This window comes from Ostrea edulis, chromosome 5, assembly GCF_947568905.1.
Source record: "Ostrea edulis chromosome 5, xbOstEdul1.1, whole genome shotgun sequence".
Classification (NCBI taxonomy): Eukaryota; Metazoa; Mollusca; class Bivalvia; order Ostreida; family Ostreidae; genus Ostrea; species Ostrea edulis.
In genome coordinates this window covers 45,971,705-45,991,543 of record NC_079168.1, presented here as the reverse complement: position 1 = coordinate 45,991,543, position 19,839 = coordinate 45,971,705, and the positions used below count along the sequence as shown (strand labels likewise).

The window sequence follows — 19,839 nt, the reverse complement described above, 5'->3', positions numbered from 1 at the left end:
AAGTGATGTAATTTCATGTGACTGTTTCTTCTGCGCATGCTTTCTAATGCGGAAGCCGGGATTCTGCCATTATCTCGAAGACTAGTCATCCCCCAAAACAAAAATACAACGCATGCATAAACTTTTAGGATAAAACGTCGTTAGTTTCATAAATTCGTGAACTATGTCTGAGATTGATAGCAACCCATTTGCTGATCCAGAAGCAGCAAACCCATTTGCGGTAATTTATTCTAATGACATATTGATTATCCTGAACACGTAACACATAACGTCTTAAGACTCATGATAGTCCTTGTAACTGTTTTTCATATCATCAGTGATATTTTTCTAGCATCTCTGTGATTTTTTTGGATGGTCAGTGTAGATTAAAGAAGACTGTTGTTGCAACACTGTGTACAGATATTGATTTGAACGTTAGGGGGGCGTGCGTACATTTTTTTAGTGTACTTACCGTGGCTATTTAGGATATATGGTCACTGAATGGTAATTGTAGAATATTGACAACGTTAAAACAAGGTTTTGTAAAATATTCTAAACAATAGTTAATATTTAGAGTGAGTATCCTGTCTGCGACGAGGAGATTTTTTGCATATGACTGAGTTTAATGATATTGACTCTTTGCAGCTAGGTTGTATTGACTATTTGATATACTGATAAAGACCATTTGTTAATGGTAGCATCACTAGCATTGTTTGTATATTTTTCTTTCATAGGATCCTTCTGTTCAGCAAGCAAGGGGTGGTCAGCCAACAGGTGCCGGGGCGGTTGATGATTACAATCCATTTGCTGAGGGAAATCAGACAAGGCCCACGGCAGGGGTATGAATTTAATAGATTGGAGTGAAGTTTATGTACCACAAAATTGATAGTTTTTTAATGAGACGTTAGGAACAGAAAGACAGTTATGCATAATGCTTTTATTTCAGTCTTTGAGTGGCGAACCATTGTTAAAACAAGGACAATCTGAGTCGTATTCTTCGGTATATATAACTAATCCACACCCAAATATCTCTCCTTTGTTTAGTCTATGACTGTAGAAAATGTGTTAGTAACAAAACATTTTCTGGACAATTATGCACACAACCTTACCAAAACTGCACATAAGCACAGTTCATATTCAATTCATTAACAGTATGAACAGATTTTTTTCAATTGCCTACATTTTTCACCATACAGTAGAAGTTACTTCCCCCAATAATAGAGGACACACAGTACATTGTGGTCCTCAATTCATGGGTGTTGATATGAAGAATAGGGATGGGTATCACCAAAATTTTGTATTGCGATATATCACAAATTTTTTTCACAATATTATGATAATATCGCGTTATTTTAGGACATTAACTTTTTCCATAATTCTCTGTTAATTTCATTTACTGCTTTGGTGTTAAAGCACAAAAACCAAATTAAGTTTATTTAAACATTTATTTTGTATAAGTACATTAACTTTAAAAAAACAAATAACAAAAAATCAGATCAAATAATAATCAAATGACTCAAAACTTGTGACTAGAAAAATAAAAATATAATGAATATGTACCGTGTTTGGACGCCATCTTGTTATTTTTTGTTACTTCCTGCAACAGTTAATTTAAGACCTAATGCATAAACGTAATTTTTCTGGAATGTACATATGCCTTAAAATACTGGTTTTTCCTCTGCAGTATTGCGATACTTATCATGGGACAATATTCAAGATATACCGATATACCAGTAAAATCGCACATCCCTAATGAAGAATGAACAGAAAATTTACTATATCTGATGGTAATTAAGTACCAGTTAAGTAATTTTTGAAAGAATTCAGTGTAATGACTGAAAAATGATATGACTGTTTAATAATTTATCACAGATTTTTTTTGGTGTCCCATGTGTGATTTTTTCACAGACAATGTAAGGTCATGATATAACAAAGTATGTAAATAATAGTCCTAGACTTATTTATATGAGGACACTTTAGCATGTCAGCAATTCTTCATTATTATTTTCTAATTAATATTTTCGATGACCAAGTCACAATATTGGATATGCCTGAAATTACATGTGCAAACCAACACATGTACTTTGTTAACTTGTTATCATTTCACAATGTGGACAAAAATACTTGTTGTTAAATGTACATCAGATGCTAATGAAAGTAACATGTTAATTATATTAAATCTGTATCTATAGTGTAATCTTTCTGTTGAAATCTGTTTTTTCACTTATTATTCAATCTTTTGAAAATGAAATTTTTTGTCAATCAACTTAAATTGCACAGCTCGACATGCATTGCAATTACTCCATTGTACACAAAAATGATTATAACATGCTTTCAACGTGCTTTTATTTCCAGGTGTTTTTTGTTTTCTTTACACCCTTGTAATCAGAGATTTGGGGGCATAATGCCATATAGTTTTTGGTCTGTCCATTGGTCTGTTTCTTGCTACTAAAAACTTTAACCTTGGCCTTACCTTTTTGAATGCTTAGTATCATGGTATTCATATTTCACACATGTATTCTTTGTGACAAGACATTTCCTTTGGTACCAGAATTTTTGACATTATGAACTTCACTTTGGGGTTTGACGTATTTTTTGAAAAATTTTGACCTTGGCCATAACTTTTGAATGCTTTGTGATAGAGTTTTCATATTTCATATGTGTATTCTTTGTGACACGACTTCTGTTGGTACCATAATTACTTTGCTGCCGTACGTAGGCATCAGTGTTTCACGAATACATCTTGGGTTTTTTTTTTGTGTGTACAGATTAATCATAACTTTGACGGAAATGAACATCAAATATGGCTGTAACACTCCCTCTTCCCCATTCCCAATATTTCAATTTGACCAAATGTGCTTTTAGAAAAAGTGCTCTTCATAAAACTTAAGAAACTAAATGTTGTTTTATTCATAGATATAATACAACCTGTTAAAATTCAGCTTAATGTTAAAAGAATTTGTTAACATAAGTTTTACTACGCACTGTATGTTAAATACTGTCTATGTGATGCTTAGGACTGCAACGACAAGCACTCTCCCAACTTATGGTATAAGGCCCCAAACTTCAGATGTAGGGGATTAACTGCAAAAATGTAGGTCATTCTTAAAATCTGTAGCTTTGTTAGTTCATGCATTGTTTTTCAATTTTTTTCTAGCAAACAGTACCACCCCCACAACCTGCTCAGACCCAGCCAGCAATAATGCAGCCCTCAAATGACCCTCCTCCCTATACTGAGAGTTCAGCCCAAAAAGTGGATACAGCTGACTTGCAGAAGAGACAAGAGGTAGGATTCATACAATATTTCTTGGTGTTTTCCCCAATAATCAGTCATAGCAATCTAGAATGTTCTTTTTTAGCAAAATTTGTACATCTGTCCATGTAGTGGGCATGCTTAGGCAGGTCATGAAAAACTTGGCTGGTATTAAAATACTTGAAACAATGTGGTGTCATAATTAAAATAAGTAAATCACTATGTATATATATTGAATTCTGATTTAATTTTCTTTTAAGTTTTATTTATAGAGAGCGAAGCCCTCTCATGGCTTAAAGGGGCTGTGAGAGCAGAGCTCTCCCTATCATGCCCATAGATAACATGTATATACATGTTTAAAAGGAAAATATAGAAAACTAATGAAAATTGGAACTATTCCTATGGAATTTGAAAATTTTGGTCAAAATGGCATTGATTCGAATACAAGCTTGAGGACATGTATTTCACCATTTTGAATCTGGTCTACCCAAGTTCACATTGTTCTGAGATGTTACATGAAATCTATAAAAGCATGTAAACCATATTTTCTCAATCATGTAATCACTTTTCGATTGTAACAGGTTTCCTGTGTTCGTAAATTTGCTAAATACTGATGCTAAATATGAAATCGCAATGCACTTTTTACATCAATTGCGTTATATATTTCCCATGTCCAATGAATAGACAGATCAAATTTCTAAAGTCATGTAACACTTTGACAGCTGTCCGTACACATCCGGATAACTTCGGATTTTTTAAAATCTTGTTATGGATATAAATACCAATACCATTACTTTTTTCTTTGCCCTCGAACATGGTTACGCCATAAGACATATTACATAAAATACCATGTGGCTACTTATTTTCTTTGCACACATTGTATATTTTTCATCTGTTGACCTTAATACACAATCATGTGAATCAAAATGGTGATTTTAATTCATAATGAAAAGATGAATAAGGTACATTTATACAGACATATTTAGGTTATAAAATACTTTTTGTGTCATAGATGTACATCAAATGTCAATATGCAACCTGATATTCTCCTTTATCATCCTGTCGCAACAGAAATGAAATTTAGATATTGCATGTTTCTTGCTTGTTACATTATTAGCGCAAGATTTAAACCACAAATTCTCAGTGATGACACCATTTATTTTGAAGGTAAAATGAAAAAGGTCAAGGTCATTGTAGAAGATATTAAGTGAGATAACATTATATGAAGAAAAAAAATCAGAATAATCAATGATACAATAATCATTAATTAATTATTGAAAACAAAGCTGTAAACTATGTAAATTTAAATTATAAGTCTCAAATATTTGTCTTTCTTTTATTTGGTTAGTGAATGAAAACATATACATAAAAATGCAGTTTTTCAAGTATGATCATTATAAAACAAAATGAGATAAGATATTGGTAACAGCTATGAATGCCCTGAAAAAAGTTTATTGTCAAACACACTTACTGGTATGACTTTTCCAGCATTTTGTTCCTGTTGCTGCATACTCTCAGCTTGTGTATTATTTATAATAATGAATATCTGTCCCATGGTATTCACAATTCAGTTTGGAAATTGGTCAATGTACAAGTATGAATTTTGAAACTACATTGTGCTAATGTTCCAAATCATTTGTAGGAATTGGAAAGAAAAGCTGCAGAACTACAAAGGAAAGAACAGGAAATGAGAAACATGCAGTTTAATGGTAAGGCTCTGAAATGTCAATAGTTTAAGTTCCTTATAATGTTGCTTTCATATGACACTATGGTTGATCTCTCAATATTCTGTAAAAGTACTAATTAATTTAATCCCATGTGATATTAAATATTTAAATACCAGTAATATCACTGTTACGCTTCATGTTGAACCAGTATTGCATACTGAATGCAGACATGGAAAAAATTACCGAAATGAAACAGATTTTTTTATCTATTTGTGTATCCTTGCAGTAAGGGAATAGAAAGCTTGGTCTGATTTGTTACATTGGAAAGTTTTTAATTGGCATTCAGCAGCTGTTTTATATTGATGTCATTATGTTTATATCTGATGAATCAAAAATCAACTGCAGCAATATTGAACAACTGGCTCAAGTTGTTACAATATAAATAATAATTACTCATAAAGGAATTAACAGTACAACAATAAATACATGTATATGAAATAGTTAATAGATAGACTCTATACAGTTTTTGCTTTTTAGGCTTCAACAGTGGGCCAGATACAAAATAACTGGTGAAACAAGTAAAAAAAAATCTGTAAATTTGTTTTTGTAGATCGAGCAAACAATTGGCCACCTCTTCCAAAATTCTGTCCAGTTGGACCTTGTTTCTACCAAGACTTCAATGTTGATATTCCAATGGAATTCCAAAGAACTGTCAAATTTGTGTACTATTTATGGTTATGTAAGTTGATTTACATGTGTGCTTGAGGAATTTAAAGTTGTTGCATTCTTTTGTGTAGTGTGTTATGAAATGTCATAACCAGCTTTATATTAGACTCTTACATTATATACTACATATACATGTATGTTATTACTAATTTTAAGTGTTTTCTTTTTTCTTTTTCAGTTTATACATTTGTTCTCTTTCTCAACATCTGGGCCAGTATGGCATATTTCATTGCTGATTCGAATGGGGGAGCCACCTTTGGCATGTCAATAGTGTGGTTTGTCCTGTTCACCCCTTGTTCATTTATATGTTGGTACAGACCTCTGTACAAGGCATTCAGGTACATTTTTTAACATTTCCAAATCAGCCACACTTTGTCAGCAGTGCACATGCATTCCATCGCTTCTCCATTTCAAGTTATTGTATATTGAAAGATATCAAAAATTCACTGTTATATCAGTAGAATGTACAGAAAACAAGTGTCATTTATTTAGACTGTGACATGAGATGGAGAATAGTTGCAAAGTATCTTTGTATATTATCAAAGCGGATGATTAAGTTTTGTAAACTTACTGAAGACAGACTCGGTATTTTATACGTCCATCTATAGATGGGACATATTATGGTGTAGCAATGTCCATCTGTCTGTGCAGGGTTTTCTGTTTTCATTTTTCTGTCACATATTAAGCTGAAACTTGCTGTGTAACTTCGCTGTGGGTCACTGTAGATCATGTTGCTATTTTGACATCTTGCAGGAGTTTTGCCCCTTTATTTGAAATTCAATGTTATATGGAGGGTACATTATTTGTCCATCTAACTCCTTCCACACTTTGCAAGTAAGGACCTTCTTATTTTGCAGAGTATTTGTATGGGTATTAAAGATGTGCATATGGCAAGAATTTTGATTTTTTCATTTTTGAGAAAATTACGGGTTGTTGAATGTAGTCAATTTTGAGGAAGTATTAGTACATAGAGAGTAATTGGATTGTCCATCTTGCTTCTCTAACAGTTCTAAAGCTAAAGCCTTCTTATTATCCCATCACAATTCATTGCGAGAGGGGATATCATAATGGGTGTGTGTGTGTAAACTGAGCTTGTAGAAACTCTACAGACAGTGACTATGGTTTTACTTGATTGATTTGATACGTCATAGGTAGCTTTGTTATCAAAAAAGGAAGAACCCTATTGATATTGGGGTCATAGGTCACTGAGGCTTGTAGAAACTCATTGCGTGGGAATATGCCCTGCTTTGCAGAGCTCTTGTTTTACAGAGTGTTTGTGTGGGTATAATTTGATATTGAAAATATGCATGTGGCAAGCATTTTACTTATCTTCAATATTTGAGAAACTAACAGGTTGTTGAACTTAGTTTTGAGGAAATGCATATTACAAAGTGGGTACATGATTTGTCCATTTAAATCCTATCACAGTTTTCAGGCTAAGGTCTTTGTAAAGAAAATGAAGATTTGCATATTGTAAGGATTTCAATTCCCACAATTTTCATATTATGATGTTTAAAAAAATTACAGTTTGCTGAACATATTAAGTCAATTTTGGGGAAATATTGTGCACACAGAGCTTTTGGTTTGTCTATCTACTTCCTGTCACAGGTTTTAAGCTAGAACTTTTATTCATAGATTACAAAAGGAAGTATGACACAGCCTGATGATGGCTGATACTGCCTGAAGTAAAGTTCTACAAATCATGGCTAATACTGTCTTAAGTAAAGTTCTATAACTCATGGCATTTTTGCTGTGTTTGCTTAAACAAACTTCTTAATAAAGACACTATGGCGTATTATGAACTGTTTCAGTAATTTTATTGTATATTAAGTATTTATATGATTATACACTTGATTTTTCATGTGTGATGCATAAGTCAGGGTGAAATGGAAATTCAGTCAGAGATTGTGTAAAATATGCTTTCAGGATATTACATGACTTTGGATTATACATACATATATTTTGCACTGTTGAAATCTGCAAGCTTTGCCAAATCCTTTATTCCGAAAAGATTCCCTTTTCCCAGCACTAAGCTGTGTTGAAATGTAGAACTATTGAAATAATGCAATAAAATTTCAAGTCACCATCTTCCCTAAATTCTTCCCCAGTGTATCTTTGCTAGAGAGCTATGAAAATCAGCTTTTATGTCTGTACATATTTTAAAACATTTATATGAATATAAAGATAACTCGCTTCGATGAATATTTTTGGTCCTAGAAAAAAAGGTTGTATTTGAATCTTTTTGGAGTTTGTTCTCATTTTCTCATTTTGTTTTCCAGATCGGACAGTTCATTCAGCTTTTTTGTATTTTTCTTCAATTTCTTCTTCCAATCCATTTGTTGTATTGTCATGTTGGTAGGCATAACAGATTTCACAGTGTAAGTATTCTAGTAAACTCACAGCTCTTGGTCTTGTGCTACATCAAGAACTTCTCCCTACCCCTTGCTAGCACAAGACTGAGAGAATGATATCAAAGCCAGTAACCATTTGCCCTTTGTTTTATTTTCAGAAGTGACAGTTCCTTCAACTTCTTTGTCTTTTTCTTTATTTTCTTTTTCCAATTTATCTGTACCATTATTCAAAGTCTAGGAATAACAGGTCACACAGTGTAAGTAGCACACAAAAACAAGGGTAGGTAAAAAAAACCCCAGGACTATATAGAAAGATTTGAAGGAGATTATTGCAAAATATCAAAAGACAAGAGATGTGGAAGATTGTTACTGACCATGATGTTGCAAATTTAATGAAATGAGTACTATACAATTATCTTGAGTAAGTTTCAATAGCAATATTTATAAGCACACATAAGATTGGTCTGATTTGTTACATTGGAAAGTTTTTAATTGGCATTCAGTTACAAATTACTGTAAACTCAATAATTAAATGTTATTTAAGATTTGGCATACATGTACTAGTACTTGTAAATCACAGTTATAATTTCATTCTGGAATTTTTGACTGGTTTAACCTGATTTTGATTTCAGTGGCATCATCAATGGACTGTTCGTGTCTGGACACAAAAATGATGGGGAGGGGCCCAGCCACTTAGGTGCTGGACTGGCCATGATTTTTGTGGGACTGTTATTCGGCTTTCTGGCCATTTTAGATTTTGTTATGCTTGTCAAGGTATAGCAACCCAGGTTTTGTTTAAAAAATTTGGCTACATGCTCATTTGAACAAAATCGATGTTCAGCTTGCTGTTTTGTCATGTCAAATATTGCAAGTGGACTTAGCTATATATATCAACTATGCTCTGAACAATAACTTCTGCAGCATGCATTATTCTTCACTTAATTTTGATAGGGAAATTTTTTTTTTGCATGTGGAGTATATGAATATATGGTCAGTAATATGTTAAATCGACTCCATAATCTATTGATTAAGCATTATCGTAATTTTCATTGTGGGCAAATCCACTTTTGGGAAGTTAATCTGCCAGTCGTGTCTGTCAAATCTTTATACTTTTGGTGTCACCTGATTCGCATGACTGCCGTTCAGCCTATCAAATTGTCTGGTGTTGTTATTTAACATCTGAATAATTTTAGCTTCTTCTCAGTTTCTAGAACTGAAAAAAATCTTTAGTGCACTTAATGGTCATTGTCCTTTGGAACTTTTGATAGGGATGGTCCAAAACTTTCTAAAAGAAGTCTTCACAACCAAACATCTAGCATTCAAGCAGTGTGCATATTTATAATTAGGATGGAGGCCTCTACCAAACTATGAAATTCATAACCCCCTAGGACAGCCAAGGCTGGGCAATATGAAATTTATATCAAATGCTCAAATATCTTCTTCAGTTAATGCAAGAAAGGGTTTATAAGATGTTTTCATTTGACATGACTTATGAAGGGTCTTGAAGAGCTTGACTGGAAAATTTTCACCCCTGGGGGAGGGATGTCAAGTGCAGAAAATCAAAACATTTTAGAAAGTTAGTCATGTAACAATATCACTTAACTGGTGTCTAATAGGAGTTGTCTAATAAGAGTAACGCATGAAAATGGTCACACCAGAAATAGAAAAGGGTGGGTCTAATAGCCCTGGTGGGATAGGATTTGGCTGGGTCACCAAGTGCAAGATTTTAATTGGTAATGAAAGGCTGATATAATACATGTATGAGTGATATTTTGTCTATAATCTCAGCTGATCACAAAAATGATGATCCTAGTTCCAAGACAAAATACCCACTGGCATGGGAATTTTATGAGGTGGGACTTGGTTACAGTCCATGAAGGTCTGTGGGCTCCTGTCTATCATGAGAGTTTGGCCCTAAATACATTTGACATGTTTTTTACTATTTCCATGCTACTTGCTTGTACAATCAGAAAAAGTGTAGCACCGATATGCCTAGTCATGTTAATAACCAGAATTGAATTTAATGGTGACTTAAAATAAAGGGGAAAAGAGGAGGATTGACAATCCAGAATAGATTAAAGGAATGGAAACACAGCATTGGCTAATAAGATATTGTTTTGCTTAAACTCATGGGTATTTAATTTTCTCTTAAAAGAAATATTCATAATGCATATTAGTTTTCACAAAAGTTACAGGCTCATTGTCTTTTCATAGGTCCCCTTTCAACCAAGTATTTGTAAATGTATATTGATTATGATAGGGAATTTCAATGTGAAATTAATATTATGAAGCAGTCTATGGCTTAAATATCCTTCCATATAACAAGGTGCTTAAATGACCGGATCCCAAAAAATGTGGATTTTATTCTGTTTGGTGTTTTAAAAATAAGTAAGTTCTGTAAAATCACTTCATCTTTTGTGGATAGTCCCTCATACCACAGAACCCAAACTGTAGGCCACTACAAAGATGAGTGATTTTACTGTTGTGCATATTCATCAGGTACTGCATGCCTGTAAATGTCTGTGTTAGTAGTGAATGGAGGGTTAGAATGAGTGGTTTAGGCTTCCTCCCCCTGTGTTTCACATCCATTGGTTGCTGCCATTGAATGTCATCAGGTTGCCAGCCAATCAGATGAAGTCATCTGATGTGATAACTAATGAACAACCAGATTTATTCACTTAAACATTGCAAAATGTGATGATTTTTTAGCAATCAGATGAGGTCATCTGAGGAAATATTGAGCTTGACTGTTTGTACATGTGTTGATTGCTTATTTGTAGAGGATGGATTAACTCTCTGTCAACTATCGGTAAAAGTACCGGAGCTGGGGCTTTCATGCTCTTCATCTCCCTGTTCTTTTCAGTGTGTGCTGTTTTAATGATAGTCATGTTACTTAAGGTTTGTATAGAAGGAAGAAATCTGTGTGTGTGTGTGTAGAAATTAACAATGTCAAATTATAGAAGGAAACATCATTAGGGCTATTGGTGTAAGGATTTGAGGCTTTATCAGCTACATAATTCATTATGAATTATAGATCTATAATAATGCTTGATAATTAAAGTTCTTTTTTTTTCTCCTAAAAATACTAACATTTTTGTAATTTACAATGATTTGAAAATTTCTTGATTCTCTAATATAAACTGCATGCAGAGTCTGACAAAACTTTTTATACCATATACTTGGTTTATCAAAGTATACATTTGTTTTGACTTTTTTTTTTCAATCCACAAAAAATACACTTCTATTTTCAAAGAAACTAGTAGTCTTCTTACTGAAAATTATTCTAAAGTTAAAGGTGTTTTGAAAAGCTTTTAAAGTTAATGTTGATCTCCACACCAAGGAAAAGTGGCAGACATGAATTTCATGCAATTTAAAAATAAGATTTGATACTATGTTAAGTGAAATGCCAATAAGAAACTAAATGGACATATATATATATATTAGATTCACGTACATGTACTGCTATTTTCAGGTACACAAAATCTATAGGAGCACAGGAGCCAGTTTTGATAAAGCCAAACAGGAATTTTCCACTGGAGTAATGAAGAACGAGGCAGTACAGAATGTCGCTGCCAATGCCGCTCAAGGCGCAGTGAAAGGCATGGCGAGTCAGTACGGATCTAACAACAAGTACTGAAGGGTCACGGTTACCCTCGCCTAGAACCATATCGGGATTTTAGGAGATTACATGTTAGATGTGTGTTTGAAAGACAAAGTATTCATTATGTATGAACTTTTTGCAGTACTGAAGTATTTTTTAAGTTATGAAGTTATTTATATTTTCTTTTTTTTTTTTGACTGGCAAATACTGAATGTCTGCAGAGGTGTTTATTATTTGCAGTTTGTGTTCATGTAAGAAAGATCCTAAGTGCTTGTCCAGATACAGAAAGCAAGTAGAGTAGCTTTAGCTGTATCATTATCTGAAAGTGAATTCCATCATAAATGTATTAGTAAAGTAATAGTTTGGTATTGGATGTTAACAGTGTTTTTCAACCGAACAAGGAAACCATTGCTTTATATGAAATAGGTAGAAAGACTGCTTTGTGTATGTTTCATAGGAAGAGAAAATCATTTATTAGATGGTATTTCATTATGTCAATGGTTTTTAACATTTATGGTAGAAGTATGCAGATCCATCATGGCCCATTGCCCCCCCCCCCCCCCCCCCCCCCTCACCACCACCAAAAAAAAAAAACAAGGGAGAAAGAAAGAAGATGAGTTATTTTGAGTTTTGATATTGAATAAAGGAGTGGTAGATAGTTAGATGTACTGTGTAATTTAAGTCATCTAAATGATAGAAACTGATTACAGTTAAACTTAAAACTTGTATGTTGAGTATAACTTGACTGAATTGACCTGGCAATACCCTGTATTGTAAATGTTGCCTCTTTTGAAATGAAGCTTCTATGGATCAAGCGAGGTTTACTGTGTATGATTTTTGCTTCTGGTCACTGGTTATGGCTGAAGATTTCTATGTACACTTGCATCATATAATACCATGTATTTAATACTTCAATTATGGCAAAATGTCCTTGTGTCCACAAGGGGGGAACATTTGTGCACATTATGTACATGATGGTTTATGTATATTTAGTGGGTTATATAAATCTTGATAGTCATTAAAGTTCTAAATATATCTGAATATTTCTGATTGCTCTGTGATACTATTCTAGATAAACTGAAACAATATGTGAGTTATGTATTTATTTGAAAATTTAAGCTCCATCATTGATTTACAATGCAGATGAAGAGACCACTCTTCTCTGATACAGAAGATACTGTTATGTTTTGTTATTGATAAAAAATGGACCCCAGAGATTGTCAAAATTCTGAATATCAATGAATTTTGTGAAAAATATACATGTATGTTATTGTGTGTGTCTGTATTGGCGATAGTGTTTGATAGATCTTTGTTTAAAGATTTTCTACCCGCTGTCATTGTGAAAAGTTTTAACAATCATATCATCACATTCTGTACATAGTTGTTAATGATAAATGTATTTCCCTTTTTCTCCTGTGTTGTATGATCTTATTACTCCACAAAAACAGAGCAGAGCTGCAGTCGAGGCATCAATTTGTTAGTCACAAACCTTATTTTTGATATCGTAGTTTAATCAGTTTAATATTTTAATTTTAATCTCACTAATTGTGAACTATGTTTAGAAATTTATTTAGATTGAGACTATAGACCATTTCACGCTATTTATATGTTTTAATGACACATTTAGTATGGTATGGTTTCATTATTGCTTGATGGTCTTTAAGAATTGTGTAATTCCATAATTTTTATTACAGCTTTAAAAATCTCTTAAGAATTGATGACTGTGGAATAGACCCCAGAGAACATTCCAATAAGGATAGTTTGAGTAAAATGTGTCACGATTTCCCCATTTAATGTAAAGGAGGAAAATTAATCACAAGTATTTGTTATGGCCATCAATAGTGCTGCATGTGATTGTTGTCTACGTTTTGTGGGTTAAACATGTAAAAGAATTATGTACACTTTCTGTTACTATGAATAAATATATTGAAAGCTGCAGTCCTCTTTTATGCTTGTTTTTGATCAATAGTATTCTAACTTTTCTTCAGGATAATAGCGTTGAGTCATTAACCAGAGTTGTTGAAATCTATCGGTCCAGCAACCTTGGCAGAATGTCTGGACTGACAATGTTAGTCTATAGACATAAGAGAATAAGAATACATATCTGTTAAAGATACAGAATATTCCACAAAGCTGTGGTTATTTTCTCCTTATTTCTTTGAATGGTGCACACTACCCATAGTCCTCTGCGTCTCCGCACTTGTGTGCAAACGACCTCTGGCGGAAGTTTGTGAATGGTGCTTTCAAAATATTTTACTATGTAAACCCTCAACCTCAAAATGCTATGCTACGCGGTTATGCTATGTTTGGGAAGGCGACAGGACGGATGCACTGATGCCGGCTACTTCACATGTTGTGCTGATCTAGCTAGGTGAAGGAAACGATGTGGTTTCATCATAATTTGTTAACTAAGTTTTCGTTGCATTTGTGATTGAGCAACCATGAAGTCTAAAAATCTACGAAATATGTTTTTAGGTTATTAAAGTCATTTGTTGACCTTGCGATCGGCTTCCACTTGGCGCAATGCGTTAGCATTTGAACTTTTTCAACATCACAGATATTTTGCTAGTCATTTCTTACTAGCATCAGTTGAGTGAGAGGCGGTGCCTGGAATCTGTGCAATACCCCCAAAAAAGTGCTATACCCAGAAAAAAGTACACTATACCCAATACTGCGATAATATACACAGGATATCCTCTTAGATGAGTTGAGAAATGGTTATCTGGAAAAAATGGTACACTGAATTGGTACCGTTACCGTTATACAGACAATTCATAGAAAAATCCAATACATCCGGCGCCATTTGCCGGCGCCATTGCTTGTGACGTATTATAAGGTATACCACGCCCGATCAAATTAAAGACGATGATGTAGTTTAAATGTTGGTGGGTCTTTCTAAGTTTATAAATTCAAGTATATGTATAATTTTTTATTTTTTAATGTAAGATGATGCCCCATCACCTGTCATTTTGTCACCAAAATGAATTCAATGGATTTTTAATTTTTTTTTTTTTATTATTAAATATCATGAATTTAACACCAGTATTTAATTATTTCAAACACTTAACACTTTTTAATCTCAAAAGCAGGCATGAGTATGTAATTTAAGTGATTAAATAATTTTTTTGCAAGACAAAATTTCTTCCTTACAAATTGTTTACACTATAAGCTATGTATATTGCTTATGCACCACAGGTTAAACAAGCAATTAATTATAACAATGAAAATAAATAACAATCATTCGGAGGTACTGATACTGGCAAAGTTAACACTTCTGCACTGCACACATCTATAATTACATTTATACATGAAATACTAATTGTAGACAGGATTTAAATTAACAACCTGATATATTAGATAAGTTAACCCAACTGTTTCAGAAACAGCTGAAAATGATATTGTTGCTTGAATACATATAAAACTGCAATCAAATCAGTATAATTATAGTTTAGTAAGTACAGTATGCAAGTATAAAAAAATATGCACATGCAGGCTCCTTTAACGTAGTACTTGTTTTCTCTTTTTTAGTTGTTTTATTAGTACTTACCTATTCCATTTAGAAATTCAATGAGAATTTTTAAAAGAAATGGTTGCCATAACTGGAAATTAACATATATTTATCCATTGATATGTAAACATAGTATACAGTACTAGGTCATAAGTAAGTTCCCAAAAAAAATGTTCACTATATATTTAATACAAAACCATATACTTTTAAACAATTTTTCTGACCGCATTTCTTCATCAATTTTGATGAAATAAAAAGCACTGATCTCAGAAGTATTCACAGTAGCATATAATAATTTAAGAATAAATATATGATAATATATTGTAAAGATATGACGATTTTAACACGAATCTTAATTTGAGAGTATATACTATTTATATAAGTATGTGTAATTTGGGGGGGGGGGGGGGGGGGGGTAAGAGAAGATTTTGAAAAAAAGATAGATTTGCATTAAATATATAGAGAAAATTCTCTTTGTGAACTTACTTATGGCCAACTACTGTAGTAAGGAATACCGTTATGTACAGAAATGAAACGTACGTTACAAGCCAGAGCAGGTATTTTATATTTCATTATCAGTGATATATAAAAGGTACGCATAACAACAGATTTTTTGATGAAGTTCGATAGCATGAATGAGTTGAAAAATGATAAGTTCTATTGTGTGATTTTCAAATTGGTAAATCGCAGAGCTCAGATAAGGTGCGTATCAGCGTAAATACTCATTAAATTTTACCAAATACGCATTTAAGTTGAAAACCATGCGTATAATTACTCATTAGCGAATGTAAATACGCTTTACACTCCCAAAGTAATGCTTATTAGTCCGCGTATTTGTGATACATGTAGTATGATATAAATATGAATTATCTATTCATATGAAGTGAGGTTAGCCCAGGGATTGATCATACATGATATTTAGCGCTATGAAATACATTTGGATGACAATCACAATTTTGAAAAATTGGAAGAGTTAACTCAAAACACTATTATATATTCCTAATTGTTATACTTTCTTTCTTAAAGAGTTATTGTGCGGTCGAAAGCACAGGGAAAAAAACCTTTGTATTATCGATCGTGGACGAATGATATACAAAATTAGATCATAATCATGTGACTTGAATGTCTGACATATTCAAATTTAATGCATCAATGATAAATATCAAATTTCAAATGACAATGAATAGTTTTAAATTAAAGAACTACAAAGGATTTTCTCCGTAAATAGCTGGAGCGGCCTTTTAGTATAAACTTTAAGTTCAAGTTTAACGGAAGAAGTATCGTTTATCTGGTGACATCTTCTGTGCTGTGCAAAAGAACAACGATAATCAGTAAATTAAAAAAATACACTTTTGAATTCTTCTGAAAAGCAAAATACTCATTGATTAGAAAATCAGGGGGTAAATACTCTTTGAGATAAAAAATTAACTGGAGCTCTGTAAATGTGTATCTTATAAAGTCATGTCGCCGATCCATAGGTTTCATTTTTTAAAAGAGAATATAGCCTTTGATTTATCCAAATTTTAATATTGTGTTCTCTTAGCGTATGGATAAGAATGAAACGTACAGTATTTCATGTTTTGAAAAAACGAGTGCAATATATGCCTGGTGAAAATAGTATAATACATGAAACATGAAATACTGTACGTTTCATTCATCTTGCGTATTTGTAATCGAATATAAAAAATTATGAAATGTCCTTAACCTTTGTTTAAGCAACAATGCATTGTTCGAAACCTGCGTTACTGACTAGCATACGTTACCAAATCATACGACATTGTGTTAAAAATTTGTCTAATTTTGCACAAAGTATATGACCGCGTGGTTTTGAAGTAATTTATGTTTAAGATTCTAATGAAATCAGAAACAATGCAGAAATTAGTAATTGGATACAAGTTTGACGAGATCACTGATTTTGAAATCTGGTGATGTAAACAAATTTAACATGGATATGCCAATTTTTAGACGATATTGTTCCCATTTCTGAAATTGTAGATGATGATTCTGACTACATATTATTACGACATTATGGGGGGATGCACCTTATATATTGTAACGTACATTTCTTATATCATAAACTACTCAATTGTATTGAAGATCAAACTTTACATTCCGTCAATCATGATACATTATTTCCACTGTCAGAGAATGATAGTGTCAAATATTCCAAACATTAATATATATTGTTTGTAACATACACGTACGTCTGTTAGCAATGCTAGATTGAAGGAACGTGAAATATTGTATGAAATATCAGTTGTAAATGATGGTTTTCCTATTAGATATGATGTTTCAATGTGGTCCTATCAAATCCTTTACAAATACGATTTATAGCTTGAGAATTGTGAATAAAGACGATAGAGCATTTATATAAAAAATTATCCACCATTTTTTCTGCTTGTCAAGATGTTTTGAGAAGCCAATAAACTTTCAATTTGTGATTCCGACCCCCTTTCCTTTGAAAAACGATGATACCCCCTGGTCAACGGATATTTATTGTTAAGGCAATACTAGTTATACTTGATGATTATGATAGCCCCATATAGACAATTTCATCTCTATTCATATTTGCAGAAAATGTCACTCAACAGAGCGGAAAGTCGACACATACACACACACACACACACACACACACACACATATATATATACCAAAATTAAGTATGGAAAATGAGTTTTGCAAACGTGAAATGTACGTTATGTGTGCGTTATCTGTTTTGGAACCCCATGAGCGCAGACACTTAAGGTTTCTAGAATGTGTATGATTTCCTTTATGTCTGAGTTTATAATGTTTGACAACAATATCTTAACACGGTTTCCATTGATGTTTTCAATATTCTGGCAGCATAATTTCGTATCAGACATTATACGTATTGATAGAGACACTAATGCAATATCACCTTTCAAAAATGAATACATGATCTCAGCGAAGCGTACATTGTGTTAATTTACTTGGTATTGAGGGTGCTTATGTTTGACATTGTGTAAAAAATGAAACGCATTATAATTACATGCATATAATTATATTTGTCTTGTCTTTTCTGCAAACATTTAGCAATATGAATAAGTATAGAAGGACAGTTTTGGAATTCTTTAATTGTTTTTTCAGAATAAAGATTTGTGTACATTAACTGAGAATTTATCTATCTATCTATCTATCTATCTATCTATCTATCTATATATATATATATATATATATATATATCAGCATAAAAAGAATTCTGAGTTTTAGCTAAACACTATGTATTATATATATATATATACATGTGTATATATATATATATATATATATATATAATTCTGCTTTATCCAACGATGAGAATTTCATGCCATTTCATGAAGGCCATAATGCTGATCCCTTTATTTGTGTATGGATCAGTCATTAAAACCTTTTTTTCTTTAAGCATGAGATGGTTGAACTGTAAGATGCGAATTGTAAGTGACTGCTCAAAGAAAAAATATATGCATCAAAGTATAAAATTCCGCTAAAAATCTGTATAATGTTATTTAGATTACGGAGAGAAAGTCACAAAATCCGTAGGACAAAAAGTCACAGGACAAAAAGTCACAATGATGATTTTTGATTAGATAGGACAGATAGGATAAAAAGTCACAATGGTGACTTTTGATTAGATAGGACAGATAGGATAAAAAGTCACAATGATGACTTTTGATTAGATAGGATAAAAAGTCACGGGACAAAACCTCACTGGACTAAAAGTCACAAATATGCTCACTAAAGCTGTTGTTCAGACACCAGACAACAAGAAACAAGCCAGCTTTGTGATATCACAGTTGTTTTCAATGAATTATATAGTTAAATTTAATGCTGAGAAGTGATTGATTTCATTTATCATATTTTTAATCCCAATAAAGGTCATTAATTATTGAAAGTAAATGATACAACTTGACTCTTTGAAGACACCCTATTGTGTATACACAGTTACCAACACATGACCCCCATATCCTGTTACTGTAGCCTGTTTAACACCCCTTTGTGTATACACAACTACTGACAGAAGACCCTGTTTATTGAAACCCTATATAAACCTCCAATGACACCTCAGGCATTTGGTATTTTGCTATTTGTATACATGAAATATGTATGATTTGATGAGAAATATAAATTTCTTTGTGCTATATGGAATATAGTCAAATGTATATTAATGAGGGGAAAAAAAAGAAATAATGATACATAAATAAGTCAGTGATTTCAATGCATTGCTCTATAATAAAATGGTTATTTAATAAGCAAACAATTTACCACTTTGTAACCACCATCATATTTATACAAATCAGGACATTAGCCATAAGAAAAATATGAATTTTTGAATCATTCATAGTTTCCATATGTTTCCAGCTCTAGCCACGTGAAGGCCTCCTTTCTGTAGAGCCATAATTTCTGTTTTTGAAATGAAAAATTTATAGCCAAAGGACCAAAAACCATGAAGAGTAGAACATACAAAAAAATTATATCAAAAATAAATAAATTTTGTGATACTAACATTAACCAATTTCAGTTGTTGATAATTTGTTTTTCTACTGTGTGAAATAAAATTAGTGAAGCGTAATAACCAAAACCATAAAGAATGTAGTGGACAACAATGTAAATTACACAAAAAATCTATGGTATTTCATTAACATAATACAATTTTTCTGTTTGTAAAAAAGAAAGTATTAAAGTCAAAGGACCAAAGCCATAAAAATGCACTAGATAAAAAAATGTAAATACTACATTTGTACAATAACATTATC

General features: G+C 32.4%; 1 protein-coding gene across 12 annotated transcripts; it reads left to right on the top strand.

Moving 5' to 3' along the window:
• Window positions 1–22: 22 nt before the first annotated feature.
• LOC125650236 (secretory carrier-associated membrane protein 1-like) lies at window positions 23–13,515 on the top strand. Of its 12 annotated transcripts, XR_007360932.2 has the most exons (11): window positions 29–220; window positions 714–818; window positions 926–979; window positions 3,137–3,265; window positions 4,875–4,941; window positions 5,510–5,638; window positions 5,804–5,963; window positions 8,135–8,233; window positions 8,609–8,750; window positions 10,757–10,874; window positions 11,449–11,518. XR_007360932.2 is itself a non-coding variant. In XM_048878355.2 (10 exons), the coding sequence occupies exons 1-10, from the start codon at window positions 164–166 to the stop codon at window positions 11,611–11,613; spliced, it is 1,083 nt and encodes a 360-aa protein (XP_048734312.1). In that variant the 5' UTR covers window positions 29–163; the 3' UTR covers window positions 11,614–13,515. The 12 variants fall into 12 exon arrangements, 10 of the variants coding, with proteins under 10 accessions (XP_048734316.1, XP_048734312.1, XP_048734310.1 ...); XM_048878355.2 differs by lacking the exon at window positions 8,609–8,750 and having other exon boundaries at window positions 11,449–13,515; XM_048878353.2 differs by lacking the exon at window positions 10,757–10,874 and having other exon boundaries at window positions 11,449–13,515.
• The last annotated feature ends 6,324 nt before the right edge of the window (window positions 13,516–19,839 follow it).

What these genes read in the sequence shown, in the direction of transcription:
- LOC125650236 (XM_048878353.2), top strand. Translation starts at nt 164, where the DNA reads ATGTCTGAGATTGATAGCAACCCATTTGCTGATCCAGAAGCAGCAAAC. An exon ending in TGTGTACTATTTATGGTTAT is followed by an intron (nt 5,639 to 5,803) that starts GTAAGTTGATTT and finishes TTTCTTTTTCAG; the next exon opens with TTTATACATTTGTTCTCTTT. An exon ending in ATTTTGTTATGCTTGTCAAG is followed by an intron (nt 8,751 to 11,448) that starts GTATAGCAACCC and finishes TGCTATTTTCAG; the next exon opens with GTACACAAAATCTATAGGAG.